The 23571-nt window shown below is 47.3% G+C and overlaps 1 protein-coding gene across 1 annotated transcript in view; it reads right to left on the reverse strand.

The window, feature by feature from the left end:
• PALMD (palmdelphin) overlaps window positions 1–22427 on the reverse strand; it is a 54554-nt gene extending 32127 nt beyond the window's left edge. The window contains exon 1 of the mRNA XM_066247228.1: window positions 21994–22427. Within this exon, the coding sequence (XP_066103325.1) occupies window positions 21994–22038 (45 nt within the window). The 5' untranslated portion in view covers window positions 22039–22427. The remainder of the gene's footprint in view (window positions 1–21993) is intronic.
• Window positions 22428–23571: the final 1144 nt, after the last annotated feature.

The raw sequence follows: 23571 nt of genomic DNA on the forward strand, positions 1-23571 counted from the left end.
ACAAGGCGCGGCGCCGGGCAGGTGCCGGAGGTCGCTGGGGACCGCTTTGCGAGGGGTATGCCACTCTGGCCACTAGGCTCGGCGCCTGAAACTGTTGCAGAATGGTACTGAGTGCAAACTGCAATTGAAAAATTAAAACAACAGGAAAAGATCATCATGAAAGGAAAGAAAAAAAAAAGGTTCAGTTACTGAAATGAGCGACAGGAAAAGCGAATTGAAGGGGGCAGTTGTGAACGAGGCGCGAGTAGAGAGACTGCTCCTGGCACCGGGTGGGGGGGTGGGGGGGTGTAAAGAAAAGGCTCTGTCTCCGTGGGAAAGCAGGACGGACAGACTCCGGACGCCAGAGAGGGGGACCGCTTCCTGCTCGGATAACGTGCAGTGGAAAGATGGAGAAGAAAGGGGGAAAGATAAGGCTTATCCACACGGGAGGGCTCCCTCCCACCCAGGTTAAAAACACTCATGGCGCTACATGGTATCCTTCACTACGTTTAAATCACATTGCCTCAGAACACCCGGAAAGCACAGCCATTAATGCACGTGGGTTGTACTTGTTTAGGAAAAAGAGCATATATACTAAATAGCCTACGTTCAATTTCTGGCTCCCCCATTCACCAGCTCTGTGTCCTTGGACACAATTCCTAACTTCTCTGCGCCTCCATCAGCCCATCTATAAAATGTGGATACTAAGACTCTCTACCTCCTATGATGTGAGCATTACAGGAGCTAATATAATTTATGCAAAACTTCCTCGACCTGTGCCTGACACACGGTGCTCTGTAAGTGTCTGTTTAATAAAATTACCTAAATAAACACACAGCTTGTTAACCGCACAGAAAGCAACACACTAATTCTGATAACGCTGCCATTGGTCTGAGATGTTTTAGAGATCCCCTCTCTGCAATTGTTTGAGGCATTTCACAAGTTGCGCTCAAAGACCCTTGTTTCCTTATTGCTATTACTTTCACCAGATGTGACATTTTCCTCCACCTTATTTGTAAACCTTGTTTGTAAATCTACTTTCAAAGTTGAGAACTCCCAAAGTATAAAACTTTGTTGCCAGTGAAGACATCTAAAAGAATTTGAAGCAGGCGCAGAAGGTAATGTAGAAGGAAGAGCTCCAAAAAAATCTTTGGCAGCAGTATCAAAATAAGTGCGTGGCTTCCTGACGTGACTCCTTTGAAGATGAAAAACTCTTCTTTGATGTATAAGTTTAGGTACATTTGTTGAGAGAAAACAACACATTGCTCTCCAACTTTATGTCACGCTCGTCTTTGCATGTGAGAACACCACATGACTTCATCAGCATTATTTTTTAAATTCCACAAGCAGCTCTTTTGAAAAAAAAAAGAAAGAAGCTGGGCAACAAGCATGTATCATTTCTCTTCTTTGCATAAAATCTGGCCACTAGAAATAAAAACTCTGAAAACTCATGAGTCGATTCTCTCACTCTAGCTAGAGGCTGTCATCCAGCAAATAGTCGTAATGCTTTAAATTTACTGTGCCAAACATTTTGGTAAGTTTTTATAAGCACCCTTTCACTTAATATTATAATAACCCAATAGAGTGTAATATTTCACTTAGTAGTCACAGTTACAAAGAGACGTTGTAATAACTTTTATTTTGCAGAGGAGGAAAAGCGAGTTTAGAGAGTAAATGAACTAATCCAAGTTCTCACCACTAGTAAGTGGCCGAACCAGGACCTTTTCCCTATATAGCAATTTTATGCTAAATTAGGAGTTCAGACTTGGTCTTTGCTTCTCCTTCAGAAACTAAGTTTAAGAGGGTGGTTACTACATCAACACACAAAATCCTGTTTAATAAACTAAACTACAGTAACTCTCTTTACTTATTTCTATTGCATTTTTATTGAGTAAACATTTTCTCACAAGAACAAAAAGCTTCCAAATGCTTTTGTTTTTTTTGAAGGCAAGGTAACAGTGAAACCAAAATCCACCATAATTGGGACCCCCCCCAAAGTAAACAATAGGCCGCTATCTCTCAAGAATATTTAGGAAAAAAGAAAGCTAACTAAAATATTAGAAACAGAATCCAGAGTACACCAGAAGAAATAATATTTTTGTCCAAGTGTAGAACATGTTCAGTATGGCAAAGATGTTTCAGTGTTAGGAGTAGTGCAATTATGATTAATATACTTCATCCCCTCAGCAAATGTAAGGGAAAACTCATTTTCACTTCTATAGATTCTGTTTAAACACAGTTGATAAAATTCACTATCAATTTAAAAAATTTTTATTAATAAAACAGAATAAAAGGAGAATTCCCCAAGCTGATAAAGTATATTAATCTCAGCTCAAAGTATATAAATAGTACGCCTAGTGTGGAAAGAGTACCTACCAACTCCACTATTATTAGCATTTTAACTGTTAAATTGAGTTCAATTGCAGTAGTAGCCAATAAAGTTAGAAGAAAAAAGATAGAGGAAATTAGAGAAACACTTAGCAGAGTCCCATATTAATTTATAGAAGTCAATTCCTTTAATCTATCAAAATCACAACCAGAAGATATAAGGGAAGAAAGAGCCCTTCTTATAATGGAAACTTTGAAGAAACTAAAATCCCTTGGAATGAACTTAACATAAAATGTCAAGAAGAAAAGTCTAACACCTTCCTAAGGGACACAATAAACTCGAATGAATAAAATTCACATCATGTTATTGAAGAAGAAGACATCATAAAGATATCTTTCATGTCAATTCCCCTTAAGTTGTTATTCTCTGTGAATTGCTTATTCTCCATAAATTTTATGTGATCCCAATAAATGTCCTGATAGTTATGTTGTGGGAGGCTGTCCTGTGGCAGGATGCTTACTTATCAGCATCCCTGGCCTCCGCTCACTGGATTCTAGTAGCACCCCACGTAGTGAGAACCAAAAACATCTGCAGTCATTCCTTCATGCCCACTGCAAACTCACCCTGGATTGAACACTGCTGATATAGGCTAATCTCCAGTCTCCACTAGCTAAGGGAATCCATGATCAGAAACAGGTGTCTTCAACGGCTATGAAAATAGGTTAAACGAATCAACATACTGATTCCCCAGCGAAAGCACACGGGTGATTTACTTATGTTGCTAGCTTTCCAGCAGAAGACTGGCTTGTCAGAGGGTCATTAGCCTCAAACCAGAGTGACACCCACTGGGCTATACTGCAGATAGGATGTGGGAAGTTCTTTAGACACAGAAAAAAGTACAGCATAAGAAATCCATACCCAAAGGTGTTAGACCATTTAATCTGATGCTATCACCACCTTTAGAGATGTTAGGTATCAATGAAGAGTCATTCTAGCCTGAAAGATGTCTTAAGAAGAAAATGATACCATAGAAATTTTTCTGTTTTCAAAATAATATACCTGGCGATCATTCCTTAAATACGGAATTGGCCAAAACAAAACAAAACAAAACAAAAACAACCATCTGTGAATGGAGAGTACCCACCAGGTGGCCACACCCCTGCATCCAGGATGACCAGCCTATCTTGGACCTCAGAAACCTACTAGTTCTCCCCTATTGGTGTATTCAGCTGTCCGTCTCTCAGACCTGGATGAAATCTGTTGCCCACTCTGGGATTTGACTCATTGCCGGCTTTTACTTTCCGACACCTCCCATCCCAGCCCCGGGGCCGGCCCATACTGGCCTTCTGCATGAGCTCTTTTTCTTTTTTAAACCTTTTTTTTTTTTTTAATTTATTCATTTTTTTTTAGAGAGGAGAGACAGAGAGACAGAGAGAGAGAGGAGAGACAGAGAGAGAGAAGGGGGGAAGGAGCTGGAAGCATCAACTCCCATATATGCCTTGACCAGGCAAGCCCACGGTTTCGAACTGGTGACCTCAGCATTTCCAGGTCGGCGCTTTATCCACTGCCTCCACCACAGGTCAGGCTGCATGAGCTCTTGAAGGAAATTTTCCACAAGGAGAGATCAGTTCACTCCATCTTGTACCAACCTCCAAACCTAAGCCTTCTCATCAGTTCCCCAGAGCTGCGGGGTGCTTTGTTTTTGAACATGGATGTGTTCAACGACCATGGAACATGGGCCTCACTCTACTCCAGTCTTACAAGCAGTAACGAAAGGACAGAAATGAGGTTAGTGCTCAAAGAGTACGCGCTCTACCTATGAATGGATGGAGACGGAATACTATACCAGACACCATATTAACATCGTCATTGTCGGTGCTGATACATAAAAATCCTGAGTCAATTTCACCACTTCCTTAGGAACAAAATTGCAAAACGTGACATTAGTAACCATTCTATATTGAGGAATGAAACATGAATCCCCTTTACTAGGAAAAAGTAAATCCCTTAAAATATCATTTAAGTGTATTATTAATACATTCATTTTTTTTTCTTCACATTTTTTTTTTTTTTTGTATTTTTCTGAAGCTGGAAACGGGGAGAGACAGTCAGACAGACTCCCGCATGCGCCCGACCAGGATCCACCCGGCACGCCCACCAGGGGCAACGCTCTGCCCACCAGGGGGCGATGTTCTGCCCCTCCGGGGCGTCGCTCTGCCGCGACCAGAGCCACTCTAGCGCCTGGGGCAGCGGCCAAGGAGCCATCCCCAGCACCCAGGCCATCTTTGCTCCAATGGAGCCTTGGCTGCGGGAGGGGAAGAGAGAGACAGAGAGGAAGGAGGGGGAGTGGAGAAGCAAATGGGCGCTTCTCCTGTGTGCCCTGGCCAGGAATTGAACCCGGGTCCCCCGCACGCCAGGCCGACGCTTTACCGCTGAGCCAACCAGCCAGGTCCGTAAATACATTCATTTTTACAATAATGAAAGAATGTGCTCATCTGTCAGTTTTCTGTACTTTTCAGAATCTGGTAGAAAATATTCTATTTCTCTCTCTAAATGTTAAGGATGGAAGTCAAGATCTCCCAGGCCTGGGGCCAGCAGTGAGAAGCTGGAAGTTCCCCTGGCCCCAGAGAGCAGGGAACGTTAGGTGATTTCCCGGTGCGCCCAGTGCACTGGGCTGGCACCTGCAGGACCGACCATGTGGACAGAGGGTCCCCCATGCCAACACCTCATGCACTGTCCTGGCGCCCTGATGCCAACGGTCAGCATAACCACCCACTTCGAATCTTCAAACATCAGTAACTACTGGGAGCCGAATCACTTCTGCACCGTGATCATGGGCAGCTACCTGGGCACTGCCAACACCATGCTGCAGCCCCCGCTCGGTGCGCTGGGTCCCACTGGTCCTTTGCCGAGTCCCCTGCGCCCAGCCGAAACCTTAAGTCTGTCCACCCTACCACTCCGCCGGGACTATGCCAGGGCCTGGATGGCCGTGACCCGGCCAGCCACCGGTCAGACCGTCGGGGGGATGCACTTCTCCGGTAATTCAATCCTTGCAGGCTTTGGGCTGCCCGCAACTCCGGGTGCATCCGGAGCCTGGTAACTGTCCACATTTGTCCTCCTGAGCGCAGAGGGAGCCTCTACACGCACCCACCCTCCCAGAGCACCCTGGCCCCTGTGCCAAGGAGACCCTGATGGAGGCTCTCAGCCAAAGCAAGAAAGGAAAAAGCAAGTTCCATGGATCACTCTGGTTTGAGACCCTGGATGCTAAGACGAGGAGGCAGAGCCCCAAGCCGGAAGGGGGGGGGGAGTAGGAGAGGCATCTACTTCAAGCCGGTACAGAGACAGGGATTGGTCCTTTCCCTTGTGCCCAGGCCTGGCCTCAGCTGCCAGGGGCAACAGCCTCGAGAGGAAGACACTGCGGCCACCCTCACTGAGCCTTCCCCCTCTGCAGCCCACCCTCTCGGAAGGACACCACCAGCCCAGGCCATATGGTCCCAGCCCCAGCGGCAGACCTGGGAGCCTGCGGTCACCCTTGTGTCCTATTAGTCAAGGCCCTGCCACCACCAATTCCTGAACCTCAAATCCCGTGCCAACGCCCCTCCCGCCCCTCCAGCTGCAGAACCCACCTGTGGAATTGCTGCGGCATCAAACCTCTGCCTTCTACCCATCTGCCCGGGAAAACCCTCCTCAGGAAGGCCCCGCCCTCCCCTTTGGCCACATTGTACACTTAGAAGTTCATTCTTATTTTCAGTAATAATTATGGGCACCGTCATTACCACGGCGACTGTCATAGTCTTTCTTTCAACTATTCATGTGTTAGGATTCTTCCCCGCTGCAGTTGCTTGGCCTGGACACTGCTAACACCTGGGGCCAGAGCATGCTTTGCTGCTTGGTGGGTGCTGTCCCGGGCATTGTCCAGTTTTAGCAGAATCTTTGGTCCCCAGACTCTAGGTGCCAGCAGCATGCCCACATTGTGAAAAGAACGTCACTGCCAAGTATTTCAGGGGGTGAGGGGGTGTAGGGTTGGAGGAAGGTGTGTGTGTGTGTGTGTGTGTCAAAAAAAATCACAGCAGGAGAGAGTCCCTGAGGGACAGGGACCTCTATGGGCAGAAACAGTCAAGCTCGATCTCCCCAAATGTGTGGCTTTATTCTATTATGTATTTATTTTGATTATAATTGAATTTATATATTTAGGTACACCTATGTTGGGTGCATAAAATGTTTACGAAGGTTATATCTTCTTGTTGGATTGCTTCCTTTATCATCTCGGAGTGTCCTTCTTTGTCTCTTAACATAGCCTTTGTTTTAAAGTCTATTTCATTTGATATCAGTATTGATACCGCAGCCTTTTTTTTCATTTCCATTTGTAAAAAATATCTGTTTTCATTCCTTTACTTTTAGTCTGTGTGTATTTTTCATTCTGAGGCGAGTCTTTTTTTTAATTCGGTGAGAAGCACGGAGGCAGAGACAGACTCCCGCATGTACCCGACTGGGATCCACCCGGCATGCCCACCAGGGGGCGATGCTCTACCCATCTGGGACGTTGCTCCATTACAACTGGAGCCATTCTGGCACCTGAGGCGGAGGCCATGGAGCCATCTTCAGCACCTGGAGTCAGCTTACTCTAATTGAGTCATGACTGCAGGAGGGGAAGAGGGGAGAGAGTCAGAGAGAGAAAGAGAGAGAGAGAGAGAGAGAAAGAGAGAGAGAAGTGAGAGGGGGAGGGGTGGAGAAGCAGATGGGTGCTTCTCCTGTGTGCCCTGACCAGGAATCGAACCAGGGACAATCCTGAGGTGAATCTTTTGTAGGCAGCATATATACTGGTCTTGTTTTCTTACCCATTCAGCCACCCTGTGTCTTTTGATTGGAGTATCTAAGCTAGTGGTAGTCAACCTGGTCCCTACTGCCCACTAGGGGGCGTTCCAGCTTTCATGGTGGGCGGTAGCAGAGCAACCAAAGTATAAATAAAAAGATAGATTTAACTAGAGTAAGTTGTTTTATAAAGATTTATTCTGCCAAACTTAGCGAAAATCCGACATAAAGTATTTGGTAAGTAATTATTATTATATGCTTTAACTTGCTGTAACTCTGCTTTATAAATTTTATAAAATAAAGTGACTTCCCTACTTTATAAATCATCATTACTGTGGAACCGGTGGGTGGTTAGAAAATTTAACTACTAACAGACATACATAAGTGGGCGGTAGGTATAAAAAGGTTGACCACCCCTGAACTAAGCCATTTACAATTAAAGTAATTATTAATAGGTATGTATTTATTGCCATTTTATTCTTTAAAACTATATTCTTCTGAGGTTCTCCTTCTCCTCCACTTCCACCCTTTAACATTTATTGCAAGGCTGGTCTGGTGGCAGTTAACTCCTTTAGCGTTTTCTTGTCTGGGAAGCTCTGTATTTCTCCTTCAATTTTGAATGAGAGTCTTGCCGGGCAAAGGAGTCTTGGTTTTACGTCCTTGCTTTTCATCAATTTGAGTATTTCTTGATTTCTGTTGAGAAATCAGCTGACAGTCTTCTGGGAGCTCCTTTGTAGGTAGGTAACTTGTCTCTCTCTTGCAACTTTTAAGAACCTCTCTTTGTCTTTAAATTTTGCCTTTTTAATTATGACGCATCTTGGTGTGGCCCTCTTTGGGCAATCCGGTAATGAAAGCTGTGGTTGAAGGCGGGCAGTCTCAGGTGTTTTGGCAACACCAGGCTTACGGAAGGGTTGCTAAGGAATACCAGTGTTTTGTCACTCAGCCGTAATGCGATGCCTCAGTCTTATCAGTCCAGGTAGTTAAGAAGGTAATTTTATAATGCTGTGGATGTGATTAAGAATGGAGCACTTCTTCTTCCCGAGATATTCATCAACAGCAGGTTATTATCCTTCTGCCAAACTCCACAGGAATACAAGCATTACTGAAAAACAATGTGGCAAAATATACTACACGTCAGCCTTACGTGGTGTGGCTGGCTCTTTCGCTAGGATGCCAAACGTTATCATCGCCAGATAATTCCTTCCCAAATCATCATGAAACAAATAGATGTGAAATGCCATCTGCTTTCCAAAATTTCCCCAGAAGCTTGAGTATCTCTATAGACACCTGTTATAACCTGGCGTACTAGATATTTATTAATGTTAACCACTGTGAATAACATATTTCTGTTTACTTCTAAAGTGTTCAACTGACAAAGACTTTTTGTTCAAGGAACAACTGTCTAATTTTTAGTTGCCTGACTTAGACTATTTTAGCAGTTGAAACCCTCAAATTCCAGTTCTGTAGAAGGCCACATACCTATCAATAATCACTTTAAATATAATTTATTTACCTTGTGCAACTATGAAACGATTGTGACCGTCAACGATTCATTATTACTCCCATCACATACTTGATAAAAGGAGGCACAGTACTGAGAAATGCATTCAGAAACGGTACTGACATTGACATAGCTAATATTATAAAATGCCTGAATCTGTCAAGAAGGCAGGCTCGATCCTGAGTTATTTAATTATTAGCTTATCTGAGATTTAGGTTACTTACATAAAAATGTTATGTTCAAAGAGCTGTTGGGAATTCTGCAGTGTTTAGAAGTAGATACTGTCGCCAAGGAGCTCACATTCTCGTGAAGAAAGAAAATCATTTGTACAAGTAACTACAGTCTAAAGAAGAAGTGATAAATGTCACTACTAAGGCACAAGCAGGGTACTGCGGGAGCTGAGGGGTTGCTGCTGGCTGGTACGGTTAGGAGAGGCTTTGAAGTAGCTTCTGAGTGCACTATGTTGGACAGTCGCCGAGGAGCTGGGGACCAGGGAGAAAGGGCACCCAGGTCAAGGGCTCCGTGTGAGCCAGGGTTGAGAGTAGAACAGTGGGACATGATTTGGAACAGCAAGTCTGGTACATACAGGGGTAGTGGGAAGGAAATAAGAATGACGGGGTGAGGCTAGATCCTCAGTGGAGAATACCAAATGGTAGGACAAGGGGTTTGGACCTTATTTAAGTACTGACACAGGGAGAAATGGTTTCAGAGGCAGAGGGTAACAGAAAAGACCGTGATTTTTTTTTGTTTATTTGTTTTTTGTATTTTTCTGAAGTTGGATACGGGAAGGCAGTCAGTCTCCCACATGTGCCTGACCGGGATCCACCTGGCATGCCCACCAGGGGCCGATGCTCTACCCATCTGGGGCGTTGCTCTGTTGCAACCAGAGCCATTCTAGCACCTGAGGCAGAGGCCACAGAGCCATCCTCAGCGCCTGGGCCAATTTTGCTCCAGTGGAGCCTTGGCTGAGGGAGGGGAAGAGAGAGAGAGAGAGGAAGGAGAGGGGAAGGGGTGAAGAAGCAGATGGGCGCTTCTCCTGTGTGCCCTGGCTGAAAATCGAACCCGGGACTCCTGCGTGCCAGGCTGATGCTCTACCACTGAGCCAACTGGCCAGGGCCAGAAAAGACCGTGTTTTAATAAGAAGTTTACTGTCCTTCCCTTGTGTAGCAGATATGGAAGGAGGAGGACCTGATGGGATAATCAGTTGGGTTACAGCTCACACGTATGGCTGCAGGCATTTGAACAAGCGGTGGCGGAGGGTGTGGATGTCAGAGACACCAAGGAGTTAAACTAGCAGGACCTGGCGGCTGATGACACCCCGAGGCAGGAGAGGACGGGGTCCAGTGGAGAGCAGAGTCACTCACAGAAACCGGACGTTCAGGAGGAGGAGCAGTCTGAGTTGGGAAGGGACCCAGTGGGTTCACACCACGTTTGAGGTGTCTTTGGGACAAGCTGGGGAGTGATCTGGTAGGCAGTCGGAATGCTGGATGGACAGAGACCACAAGAGGGGTCAGAGCTCGAGATAAAGACGTGGGAGTTTTGGAAGGGACAGCTGAGGCCAGGAGCCTGTCCGAGTATGACAGGAGATATTTCCATGATGAGAAAAGGAGAGTCAAAGACAGCCCCTTCCTGCAGCGCCTACATTTAAGGGGATAGGAGGAAGAGAACCCACATGGAGGCTTGTGTCGGGGTCAGTCAGATATTATCCAGAATAGCACTTGGTGAATCGGGCCAATTCAATTAGTTAAATGGCTTCCAACTCATTCTGCTAGAAGCCGGTATCTTATAACTTTATAACTAGCTTTACTGACATTTTTATTGTTTAAGATGGCGCAAGCGCCAGACTAGAAGCTGCTTATTTGATTGAAATAATACTACCAACAATGTAGCTTCCTGGTGATGTGCAAATAATGGTAACCTTGAAAGATAGGGATGTGCTAACACAAAATTCCTGGAAAAGAATCCCAGGCATGGTGAAGCAGATTTAAAAAACCATGGAACAAAAATTATTGAAAAAAAGGGCAAACCCTTTAAGAGGGAAGACAGATCACGAAGCATAGGCACTTTACAGACGAAAACGTGGATATACAACCACAAATGATCTCAGGTAAGAAGAAGAGAGAACAACTCTAAGTAAGACCAAACCAAATAGTTTATCACTGGGAGTGCCCAATGAGCTGAGAATGAAGATAAGCGGGTGGTACCTATTTGTAACACTGTAACTAAGGGAAACAACCAGGGACATGGGAAGATGGAGAGTGTGTGGAAAACACCCAGGGCACAAAAAGCATGTGTGTGTAAATACATAGACACGTTTAAGTTTTGTTGAGAATAACAACAACAAAAGCATGGATTAGACCACTGCTGAGATACATAGTATTTATATAATGCTAATATCACAGATAGATTGAACTATTCCACTCCTATCTTCTTCCATAGTTTTGATTAAGGAGAAGAATCCTGATCTGGAGAACTTAGAACAAATATGTTCCCAGGGAAACTGAAGCCCACGAGGAAATAGAGTACCCCAAACAGAGCTTCTCAGACTCCAATGGGCTTCGTCTCAGGGACTGCAACAGTTTATAGACGTGATGGAAAAATATCGTCAACTGATCTTGGAAGCTTGGGTGACATGAAGAGGTGTCAGAGACAAAGTGGCACCGTTTTTGAAGATGAAAAAAGGCAAAGTATAAATATTTAAGGAATGGTGAAGTTACTGGTTAATCCCCGGCAAAGTTGTAGGATGAATTATTAAAAAGTGTTGTATTTAGACAAAGAGGGTCTAAGAGATAGCATGTGGTGATTAAAAACAGAGCGTTTAAAACTAACCTTTCCTTTTGCTTAGTTTTCAAGATCTGCAGGGGATGAAGAGTATGATGGTTGTAACCATAAGCTAACACTTACTGAGAATTTTTAGGTGTCAGGAATACCTTAAAGCATTTAAATGTGTCAATTTATTTAAACTTCCCCAAATCTCTATAAAGTAGGGGCCATGTTTAGCCTCATTATTTAGGTGAAAAGACTGTTTTTAATACTTTATCATCATCTGAGATACAGTAATTATTCCTCCATTTTTTTTCTGCCAGTTTTCTAAATATTACAAACAGATTTAAAAAATTTTAAACCTTTCCTTTATTTTCTAAATCTTTGACCTTAAATGTTCAGTTATATTTTAATATTTATAAATATAATGCACATATATTACTAGGCCTATGAATAAAAAAACTCTTTTAATCAGCTGAATTTATTTTGATTTATGGTAAATGCTGAGATGTAGCTTTTTTTTTTCCAATTTTATTGAAGAATTCTTTCCTATTGATTTACTTTTTTTTTCATTTACTAATTTTAACAGTTGGTAACTTTTATACTTTACTAATTTTTTAATGTGCATTATGGTCTGGTTCCAGGTTATCTGTATAATTTCTTTAATTATTGATTTTAGTAGATTAGACCACATAGTTTAGTTATGCACCAATGAGGTAAATTAACATTTTATTGGGCAAGTTTTCCTTCATAGATCTTATGTAAGATGTCTTGATTAGTTGCAGTAGTTCATTTCTCCAGTTGAACTTTGGAATAATTTTCTTGAATTCCAATAGAAACAAAATTAAAAACTCAACCAGTTTCTTAGCTGTCCCCACTCCCCACCAGGCCAGCCACTACCCAACCAAGCAAGCAACCCACCAATCAGACAGGCAAATAGCACATACCCGGTTGGAATTTTAAAAGCTAGTAATTACCATTATCCAGAGATAACCAGAGATCTGTTTTACTGCCTATGATTTATATCTGTGTGATATAGTGCAAATAAAATTGGAATTGTTTGTTTACATGTTTAGTAATCTGACCTTTTTCTTTTAATGTATCATAATCATAATGATACACCATGTCATTATACAGTCTTCTAAATTATTTTTAATGGCTGCATATTATTTCACACACATATACCTGCACAATATTTATTCACCTAACCTTATTTTCAGACTTCGGGGGTGCTTCCAATTATGTTGCGAACATCCAAGGAATCCATCTTTGCATGCCTTATTTTTTTTCTTTTTAAAAAATTTCCATTGATTAAGAGGGAGGAAGAAGGGGAGAGAGAGAGAGAGAGAGGGAGAAGCATCAACTCATTGTTTCACTTAATTTTTCCATTTAGTTGTGTACTCATTGATTGCTTCCCGCACATACCCTGACCGGAGGTTGAACCTGGGACCTCTGACATGCCGGGTCGACACTTTATTCAGTGAGCCACCCAGCCGGGGCCCTCTCTTGTTTTTCTTTAGTATGAGTTATTTGTTAATGAAATTCCAGGTCAAAGGATAAAGCAGTTTTTTGAGTTTTCTTATACCAGTTGCCAAATTGTGGTGTTTTGGCAATTTCATGCTGCTACCAGCCTAGAATAAGAATGGCTCCTTAGAGATTTAATTGGAACTGCATTACACTTAAAATAAATTTGGAAATATGTGAATTTTTTTTTTTTTTTGTATTTTTCTGAAGCTGGAAACGGGGAGAGACAGTCAGACAGACTCCCGCATGCACCGGACCGGGATCCACCCGGCACGCCCACCAGGGGCAACGCTCTGCCCACCAGGGGGCGATGCTCTGCCCCTCTGGGGCATCGCTCTGCCGCGACCAGAGCCACTCTAGCGCCTGGGGCAGAGGCCAAGGAGCCATCCCCAGCGCCTGGGCCATCTTTGCTCCAATGGAGCCTTGGCTGCGGGAGGGGAAGAGAGAGAGAGGAAGGAGGGGGAGGGTGGAGAAGCAAATGGGTGCTTCTCCTATGTGCCCTGGCTGGGAATCAAACCCGAGTCCCCCGCATGCCAGGCCGACCCTCTACTGCTGAGCCAACCAGCCAGGGCCGTGAATTTTTTTTATTCAAACTTTAACTCAAGGAATGATGTGTCTCTACAGACATGTATCATATCACTTAGTCCATTTTCATTAAGTAAATAGTAAATCCTGCGCATTTGATTAGCAGGGTTGGGTTGCCTTTAAGTCTTGCCCATTTTTACTTGGAGGCGATCAGGAATGGGATATTTTCTCATTCCATTATTGTTTTCCAGATTTCCAGTGATTTTTGTATTGTTATTGTTAGCTTTCAGTTAATTCTTATCTTGAGAGACACAGAAGCTGAGAGCAAGCATTTCTTAACTTTCCTGGGTCACATGGTTGGTTCAGAGCTGGAACTGGTGTTGAACCTAATTTTCTGTAACTCCAGCGGTGGTGCTTTTTATACCAGACCTTAGTGCGTCCCGAATGTGTCGGTAGAAAGACAGTTCCTCACAGAAGGGATATTGCAGCTCTAGAGGCTCTGTACTGGTCACAGTGTTTTGTTCAACTCCCAACTTTTAAGAGTGACACCGACATTTTTGGCAAGTGTCTAGATAGTGAGCCTGTGATATGAAAAATGATCAAAACTCAGAAGATAAAGCTGTACGACTTCCATGGCTGAAGTCATGGTGACGGGTGCAAGGTGCAGGAAACCGGATTCCGGCATATTTTGTCAGAACTCAACACAGAAAAGTGCTCTCAAAAGGAACAGGGGGGTTGGGGACATGGTACCCCATCTGATACTGGAAGTGTTTAAGGAGAAGCTGGGTGAGCAGCGCCTGAGCACGGCGTAACGAGCCGTGGGAAGGTGGGCAGAGAACCCTCTAACCTTCTCCTGGTCCTGTGACAATTTCTGCACGTCACTCTGAAACTCCCTCATTCTTGAGTTAGCCAAGTGGGCTGACTCAAGCTGTTTTAACTCGCTACTTATGGAGCGAGTTAAAACGGGCCCCTTTTCTACTCCTCATTTTACTCAGAAACGTCAGCCTATCCCAACCTTACGGGAACTTCGAAGAGATCCCTAAGTAGAAGCTGATTTGTGCTCTCTACTCTTCCATTCCTTTGTCTGTCATCCTTTCTTGTTTGTGCTGATGGATAGTGTGACCAAACCAAACCAAACAACAGACAGGAGACGAGATCTTGAATAATCCAGGGGTGACGGCGAACCTGGCTGTGACTTCAGTGGGCCCCAGAACCTGGTGGCAGGCCAGAGCAATCTTAGCGTTCTCGCCCTTTGCAGCTTCATGGTGCTCATTCACCCACTCATTCACTTGCTTGCTTGTTCACTCACCCACTCCACCCGTGCTTTGTTTTTGTGCTCCAGGTGGTGGGAGATGCAAAGAGATCTTTGCTGTTACAACTCCTGGCTGAAGGGAGGAGGCTGTGTCATGGAGGTGGGGTGGGGAGAAGGCTGAGAATATGGGATGCTCTGAAAAGTGAGGGATTCTGTCCCAACCCTGTCAACGTCATCAGAGGGCTTCTGAAAGGATACTGTGTTCTCTCCCTTTCCCCGCGGCCACTCCTGGGGGAGGGAAGAGGAGACTGGGGGGCCCGAGGACCGGTTTGCATTGGAAAACGTGCTTCAGCGATGCCTCCTGGGTCCTTCTCTTCGCTCCACGTTGAACTCTCTTCATGAGTGGACACTGGAAACCTGAGGACGTTCTGGATGGAGTGAGCTTTGTGGTTGTGTTTATTAGCATTGGTTGAGATGCTGTGGCCCAAGAATCTGACAAGCGGAGAAATGGATTCGAGTCTCACTCTTTAACGAATCCCTTCACACTCTTCCTGACCTAAGGTTTTCCCGCCTGTAAAATGGCGATGATGACACACCCCATAAGACTGGCTGGACAAGTGAGATTAAGTGAAAGTTTTTATTTTCTAGGAGTCTAAATGCTGTGTAAGAACAGGTGCTGCTGTTACTCTTTTTAATCTCAGAATCCTTTTGTTGATGGGGTGTCCTGTATACGCTGGACCAGAGAGCACAGACAGGTTTTGCATAGCTGCTGCAGCTCACGATGACCTGTTGCATCACCGTATGTCACTCCCCGACGCAGTGACACACAGTGACGGGTGGAGAACTTGGTGCGTCGCGCAGGACCAGTTTCCATGTGCATTCAAGGCGTCCGAGGATAACCTGGTTCTATCTCACATGGCTCGACCGCATCCACTCAGTCACTGGGGTTTTACGGAAAAGCGTTAGGTACAGATCTCACGCAAACTGCTCCTGCGATGTCTTAGGAAAGTACGCACCCCATGGGGCTCCTGCTGACAGGGCTTGAGCCAGTCCATTTCCCTCTAGTGACCCCACAGCCAGGTAAGTGAATTAAAATATTCTTATTAAAATTTACCTATTTTTATTCTACGAAGATATTCTTATTATAATATCCTTCCTTTGTGCTAAGAGAAGCCACGCCCTCTGAGGCTGGAGCGTGGGCGCGTTAGCACGGAACCGTGCGTCACTAGCTTAGGTGCTCGTTACGCGTGGGCGCTTAGACCGATCTGCTTCCGTCAGGGGTCTCTGCGGAGCTAGCTTTCCCTTTGGAGCACCCCGCAGTGTCCGCAAAGCCCGGGGGAGGGGGCCCTGGTCCGTATGGCGCTTTGCAAAGCGGCATTATCCTCTGAGCACACTGGAAAAACCTCGCCCTGTGAACAAAGGGCCGTTTCCTTAATGAGCCATCACAATGACTGGGCTTCCTCACGTGGGCTCCTTTGTGGGTGGGCTATTATATTTGGCAGAGATGGGGCAGAGCACATTTGTTTGAAGGAACCTTTCCTTCTCGGGAAGAAACGTGTCATCCCGGGACGGCGTGGTGGAAAACTAAGCGGAGGCTCCATTGTTGAAAGGTTTTGGCACGGGACGTCTTTATTTGGGCGACTCCTGCCTGCATCCCCCCTGGGCCATCCCGGCGTGAACGTCTCTAGACGCTCAGGGCACCCTGGCAAGTTCTTCCTGGAACTCTGTCTTAACCATGAGGGCCGCTGGGCCAGGGAGCGTGAGGCCATTGCTTGGCGAAGCCCTTACAACGCGATACACACGCTAACACCTGCTTCAGGCAGGAGCCCCGTGGGTTTGCCCTCGGTCCACGCTCCCACCTGTACAGGCAGAAGGAGGGGAGGAAGATGTCCACAGCCGGCCGGGGAAGTGGAAGCGGGGCCAGCTCCTCGGGCCTGTGACCTGTCTTCTCCTACAAGGCCTCCTGCTAGGAAGGGAAGGGCCTGGCATTCAGTTTTAAGTTCTGCTGCTTGACATCGTGACGTTCTGCACGGTTTCTAAACAAGTCTCCCCACATTTTCATTGTGTCCTGGGCCCCACGAGCTACGTGGCAGGTCCCGCTCTGAGGTCATTCACCGTCCCAGACATCGACAAAGCTAAGATAACCGGGGAGTGTCCAGTTGGCGTTGTTTTAATACTGGTCTTTTTTTTATTTATTCATTTTTAGAGAGAGAGGAGAGAGAGAGAAGGGGGGTGGAGCAGGAAGCATCAACTCCCATATGTGCCTTGACCAGGCAAGCCCGGGGTTTTGAACCAGTGACTTCAGCATTCCAGGTCGATGCTTTATCTACTGCACCACCATAGGTCAGGCAATACTGGTCTTTATGTAAAAAAAAAAAAAAAAATAAATAAAATTCTGCCCTCCAGTCCGTGTTTACAAGTCCAGGAAGCATTCCTCGGGAGCGCGGGTGGGGGTGGGGGTGGGGGTGGGGTGGGGGGTGGTGGTGGATCCGGGAAATGCGAACTCCTCCGCGCTCTGCGTCAGGAGCGGCTCTGGGCGGCACATCTGGCCCCGCTGCTCACATTCCAGAGTCGGGCCCGGGTGGCTCCGGTCCAGATGGAGCCGGTCCTGGGCAGGTGCTGCGCCTGTGATTATTCCCACCAACCGGCTAAGTTTTGACAGAGCTCGCTGGCCCCTTTCACATCCACACTCAGATGTCACCCTTTCTCTGCGGCCGGCCCTGGCCACTCTGCTGCAAATGCCACACCCGCCCCCCCCCCCCCCCAGCTGTAATTTCCCTGATTCCACTTCTCACTTAAATGCATCGGGCTTGGCTAGAGCAGGTGCTCAGGAACCATGAATGGAATAAAGGAATGAGAGAATGTCTTGATAGCACGCATCCTACCAGTTGAAGGTAAGCCTGGGTGAGGATGAAAATGTCGGCTAAACCCTTCCGGTCTGTTCTCTGAAAACTGACCCCAGTGCGCAGAACTGTTCTGCTCTGACCGTCTCACACATACCAGGCTAAGAGGTAGGGGTTTTCCAGTTCGAGTTTGCCCGTGTTATTTAGTAACAGCATTTTCTAACGGCCCCGCAGGAACGCAGGAACGGAGCTAAGACAATGTGTCCCTTGTGCAGGAGGATGTCCTGTGTCCTGTATGTAGGAATATGACTAATCCTTAGGGGATCTTTTATTTCTGCGCGGAATTCACCTGGGCCTGTCCCTGTTCTTTATGGGGGGGTAGGGGGCTGCATACTTGCAGGGGGGGACCCCAGGGATAACTCTTGTCAGTCCCTCATCTCACTCCTCCTGAGAATACTGGAGACTATCGTTGGTATCTATCGTCACTTCCAGTACGATTAAAAGTCGGTTGCAGACTGCTAGTCTCCTTTAATAACTCTCCTTCTGTACAAAAAAACAGCTGTTCGTGAAAATATGTACTGACTTGCAAAAGCCCCGAGAGACTTTTTAGTCCAAGCTTGAAGCAGTTGTCGTTGAAGACGGAACTCTCAGGCTAAGAGACCCTCTGACTGTGAGTTTCGTAGAGGGGAGGTGGTCCCAGGGGAAGGAGGAAGGGGAGAGTAGAGGGGAGGTGGTCCCAGGGGAAGGAGGAAGGGGAGAGTAGAGGGGAGGGGGTCACAGGAGGTGGTCCCAGGGGAAGGAGGAAGGGGAGAGTAGAGGGGAGGGGGTCCCAGGGGAAGGAGGAAGGGGAGAGTAGAGGGGAGGGGGTCCCAGGGGAAGGAGGAAGGGGAGAGTAGAGGGGAGGGGGTCCCAGGGGAAGGAGGAAGGGGAGAGTAGAGGGGAGGTGGTCCCAGGGGAAGGAGGAAGGGGAGAGTAGAGGGGAGGTGGTCACAGGAGGTGGTCCCAGGGGAAGGAGGAAGGGGAGAGGAGAGGGGAGGGGGTCCCAGGGGAAGGAGGAAGGGGAGAGTGGAGGGGAGGTGGTCCCAGGGGAAGGAGGAAGGTGAGAGTAGAGGGGAGGTGGTCCCAGGGGAAGGAGGAAGGGGAGAGTAGAGGGGAGGTGGTCACAGGAGGTGGTTCCAGGGGAAGGATGAAGGGGAGAGTAGAGGGGCGGGGGTCCCAGGGGAAGGAGGAAGGGGAGAGTAGAGGGGAGGGGGTCCCAGGGGAAGGAGGAAGGGGAGAGTAGAGGGGAGGGGGTCCCAGGGGAAGGAGGAAGGGGAGAGTAGAGGGGAGGGGGTCCCAGGGGAAGGAGGAAGGGGAGAGTAGAGGGGAGGGGGTCCCAGGGGAAGGAGGAAGGGGAGAGTAGAGGGGAGGGGGTCCCAGGGGAAGGAGGAAGGGGAGAGTAGAGGGGAGGTGGTCACAGGAGGTGGTCACAGGGGAAGGAGGAAGGGGAGAGTAAGTACAGGGAACAGAGTCCGTATCTGTACACCCAAACTGAAACACTCTCTTCCAAAGGGCGGCTTCTGTGGGCTTCCGTCATTTTGTCTTCATTCTCTCTGAGGAGACTTCCGACTGATCTTTAATTCAGTTTATGGGTAGGGGCTGTGAATGGGCACCATCACACAGTCATTTGCTATTTTGGTTTGGGGGCCTACGTGCCACATTCCCTCTACTTACTGTGTTTAATTCTCCTTCTTTTTTTTTTTTTTTAAGAGGAACAAGAAGAAGACTGCTCTTGGTTCTGTCAAGTTGCAGGCATGTACGTTTGTTTTTCCGATTCCACGCAGTGGAAATAATTACTGTTTGGATACTCAGCACCAGGTGGAATACATTCAACGAAGGAGATCACTTCGTTTCATAGCCAGGAATTGGAGGGAGACATTTTAATACGAAAATCAAATAGATTTTAATAGAAATTTTTGTTGTTGTTGTTGTTTTCTAACAAAGTGGCATTTAGGAGTTGCTGTGTTTGAAAACACTGGGCAATTGTCTTATGATTGCATTCTTGAAGAATGTACACAGAAGGTGTTAAATAGATTTTAATAGAAATTTTTGTTGTTGTTGTTGTTTTCTAACAAAGTGGCATTTAGGAGTTGCTGTGTTTGAAAACACTGGGCAATTGTCTTATGATTGCATTCTTGAAGAATGTACACAGAAGGTGTTTTGGTGCAGGAAAATAGGAAAACCATTCCAATGAGGAGACTGCCCCTGGGCCAGACAGTCTGAAGGTTTAAGAATGGGGTAATCCTTGCAGACTCTCTGGGTCCTCGTGTGTGTGTGTGTGTGTGTGTGTGTGTGCGCGCGCGCGCACACGTGTGCTCCCCTGGGGACAAGGGACAGCTGAGGTGGCTTCCTGGGGAAGGCAGGGGTGCAGGAAGCTGGCATTTCCAGGGTGTCCAGGAGGGAGGCCAGTGCTAGTGTTGTTTCCATGGATACAGCACTTGCTCCAGTTTCCCTCTAGGTGGTGACAAATGCGACTGGACTTCGCCTGGGGACTGGCTTCAGCTAGTGGAAATTTGTTCCCATAAACGTCTCCCAATTTTTCCCCCTACGACCTTTACACAAACATGTTACTTCCAACACAGTGTTACTCACGGTCTTACTTTGGAGATTCGCTTAATTCTTTCTACTGGGATATGTTGAGGCTAAGGGAATAGTCCAAAAAGTCCTATTGTTTTTTTTTCAAAGCATCCCCGAAGGCCCACGCCAGTATATTCAGGGGCCCACCTACTCTCCCGTCTGCTCGTAAGGCACAGGGAGTCTTGCTCTTCCTCCGCCTGCCCTGGGCACCCTCAGTGCAGCCCCCGGGGTCCCCCTGAACACCTGCGTGTAGCCCTACCTCTGGAACGTGAGCTGCTTCAGAAAGAGCTACGAGGTGCGCTGGGGAGAAAGAGGGCTTGGAGGGCTGGTTCCCATTCAGAAAGGGAACGGGGAGCGAGGGGCCGCTTGTGAGTTTCAGGATGCACCACTCAGTCTAGTTAGTCAGGAGGCGGAAGCCCAGGAGAGCAGAGCCTGTGCCCACACGCGCACGCGGTCCGATAGGGTAACCTTTACAACAGCTGTGACGCAAAAGGCCCACGCCCAAACCGACAGAGTGGGGCCAGAGTGCCTGTCCCTCAAAGCGGGACAGCTGAGCCGGTGGCCGAGTTTAACAAGAAGAGATCCAAACCAAGACAAGCAACCGTCCCAAGTTTTCCGAAAAAAAAAAAAGAAGAAGAAACTGGCCTAGTGTCATAGGAGTTAGACATTTCACAAGCCCTGCTTACACAGAGCAGTGCCTACCTCACCGGTGGGCGGTGGGCTCCTGGTTCCCGGCCTTTGGCTGAGAGAGCATTTCAACCTACTGACTCACCTAGTCACCGTGTCCCTTTGATAAAAACCCTGAGTTGGGATTAGCGCTATCCCTTTATGCTGTGAGCATTTGAAGAGCAAAGAAAACCGACTCCCCACCAACCCGGATTTTCGCATCAGTTTTTAAAAAGCGCTCATTTCTTCCTGACAGGTCAGCTCAGTGGCAGAAATGCTGAGAATCTGGGATGTTGATTTGCAAAGTTTCTTCCCTTCAAGAGAATGATCTCATGAATTGTAGCTAATGATAAATGACTGTACCCCAGATTGCCAGGTTACTGCCAAAGAGAGGACTTAATAAAATTAAATTGAAAAAGCTGGATCATTTAAGGAAAGTTAATTCATTTCTTGCTTTGACTCTTTCCCAGAACACACATAAAAAATGCATTATTTTCCTTCCCGGTATTAACGAAATATTTTCCAAAGCCACTGTCCAGGGTGCACCACATTCCTCTGTCAGGGGCTTAGAGGTCCCGGGCTGGGCTGGAAGCCGATATCTGAGAATTAATCTGATACGTGCTTTTACCCACTTCTCTCTTGTTTAACGCTTAGCTTAAGTGTAACATTCGTTTCCATTGTGTCAGGTTTTCTGGAATACAGTATACTACCACACCACAAATGAAAAGTTTCAAGTTGTTTGCTATATTTCTTTTTCTCTCTGAACCCTCCCCCCCCAAAAAAAGGTGTTTTTTTTTAAACTTTTTGGTCTATTCTTTTAAAAAGTTTCCAAGCTGGGGATCTGTCACTTGAGCTACTAATGTCTGTCGAATATAAATTTCAGGAAAAACTGTGTTCCTAAGGGACAGAGAAGGTCAACCCAGCTGTCTTAACCGCTTCTGCTGGCTGTTGGGAGCGCAGGCACCGTCCCCGCATAAACGGAGAGCCCAGCCACGCCGGCCGGAGGAGTGCAGGGTTAGGGGGAGTGGGGGAGAGGGTCACGGGGCTGAGGGTGCGGCAGAGCCACGTCCCTGGAGGGTGACAGTTCTGTCCTCCCACTTGCGGGGCGCAGCGGCGGGGCCAGCTCGCACCCACCGCGCCTGGGAGTGGCCACTTCCACCAGTTACACCGGATGGCGACTTACCGTGATGGCCTGAAGTCTCTCCTTCAGCAGCTCGGCTTCGTCCATTCTAGAAGTCAGGGGCAGGCGGCCGGCGAGGGCGTTCCCCAACGAGCATAAATCAGGGGCGCAGAGCAGGGCGACGGGGCAGCGGGCCCCGGGGCCGCGGGGAGGGAGCGAGTCGCCGGCCGGCCGGCGCAGGAGCGCGGGGAGCAGACGCACCGCTCAGCGCGCAGACACATGTAATGAGGGTGCGCGCGGCAGGCAGACGCCCAGGCTGCTGGTGCCAGCTGACTGACAAGTTTGAACGGCAGCGCACAAGCCCTTTTCCTCCAGGGGCTGCCAGCTCTTTGTTGTGCTGTGCCGGGAGCGCAGCGCGTTCCTTATTAACTGTTCCTTACCCGGTTCATTATTTCCCGGGAGTGGCACCGGGAGCCCACGCCTGCGGGCCCATTGGCCCCTGCTAGAGAGACAGCTGCCTGCGTGTGTGTGTGTGTGTGTGTGTGTGTGTGTGTGTGTACAGTTAGCTCACCTGCGCTCTCCTCACTCTGCTGGGTCCCTTCGCCTTGGCCAAGCCCCTGACCCGCTATAGATGCTAACACAAGGCTCTACATGGAGTTTTCTTTAGAACTTGCTGTGGTGCTGAGGTTTCATCGGGCTGGCCTCCCCTCCCCCACCCCTCCCACTTAGCAATGTGCTTCAAACTTTGGAACCTCCAGGTCACAGGGAAACCAAAGGCCTTAAGTGACTCTGTCAGGATCTCGGCCCACCAGCCGTGCCCTGTGTCCAGTGCGGTTCCAATGTCAGGTGCCAGCCTCTGTGACTTCTTGTCGTGGGTGTCTGCGACACACAGCTCTTCCCTGGACCTTGTTCAGAAATGACACTTGGCTTTCAAGGTGGTGCCCATTTTGACCTCACCTGTTATGCAAGAGAAGGGGCGAGTCTCTGGCTGGGGAGCTCACGTGTCCTACACAGTAGCTACTCCTCTGCCCTTTAGAGAAAAGAAGTCAAGCCCTGGGAAACGCTTGGCTCAGAGCAGAGGCTGGGAAGCTTTATACTGGACTTTGATTTACTTTCCCCACCGTTTCTTTAATCCAATTTTGAAGCAGTAAACCCTAATCACCTCCTACCCCTCACCATTAAGTGTCCGGGTGCTCTTACACACCTCTGTGTCAGCATTCAGCTGAAGCCGTTAAAAGGACCACCCTACCACTGAACGTACGGCTTAACTTCCTCGGCACTGTTGGTATCAGTAATACTAACAGCTAGTATTTGTTGAGTGCTCTCTGTAGGCGAATGCTTTACAACTTATTTATCTTACAAGATGCTGGGAGATAGATGCTATTAGCCCTATTTTATTTTATTTCTCAAATTGAATTCATTGGGGTGACATTGGTTAATAAAATTATACAGCTTTCGGGTGTACAATTCTATAACACATCATCCATATATTGTACTGTGTGCTCCCCCCCAAGTCACATCTCCTTCCATCACCATTTATCCCTCTCCTCCCTCCCCCCACCAGCCCCTCCCCCCACCAGCCCCTGCCCCCACCGGCCCCTCCCCTCTGGCAATCACCACCACAGCTGTCTGTGTCCATGA

Source organism: Saccopteryx bilineata, chromosome 11, assembly GCF_036850765.1.
Source record: "Saccopteryx bilineata isolate mSacBil1 chromosome 11, mSacBil1_pri_phased_curated, whole genome shotgun sequence".
NCBI lineage: Eukaryota > Metazoa > Chordata > Mammalia > Chiroptera > Emballonuridae > Saccopteryx > Saccopteryx bilineata.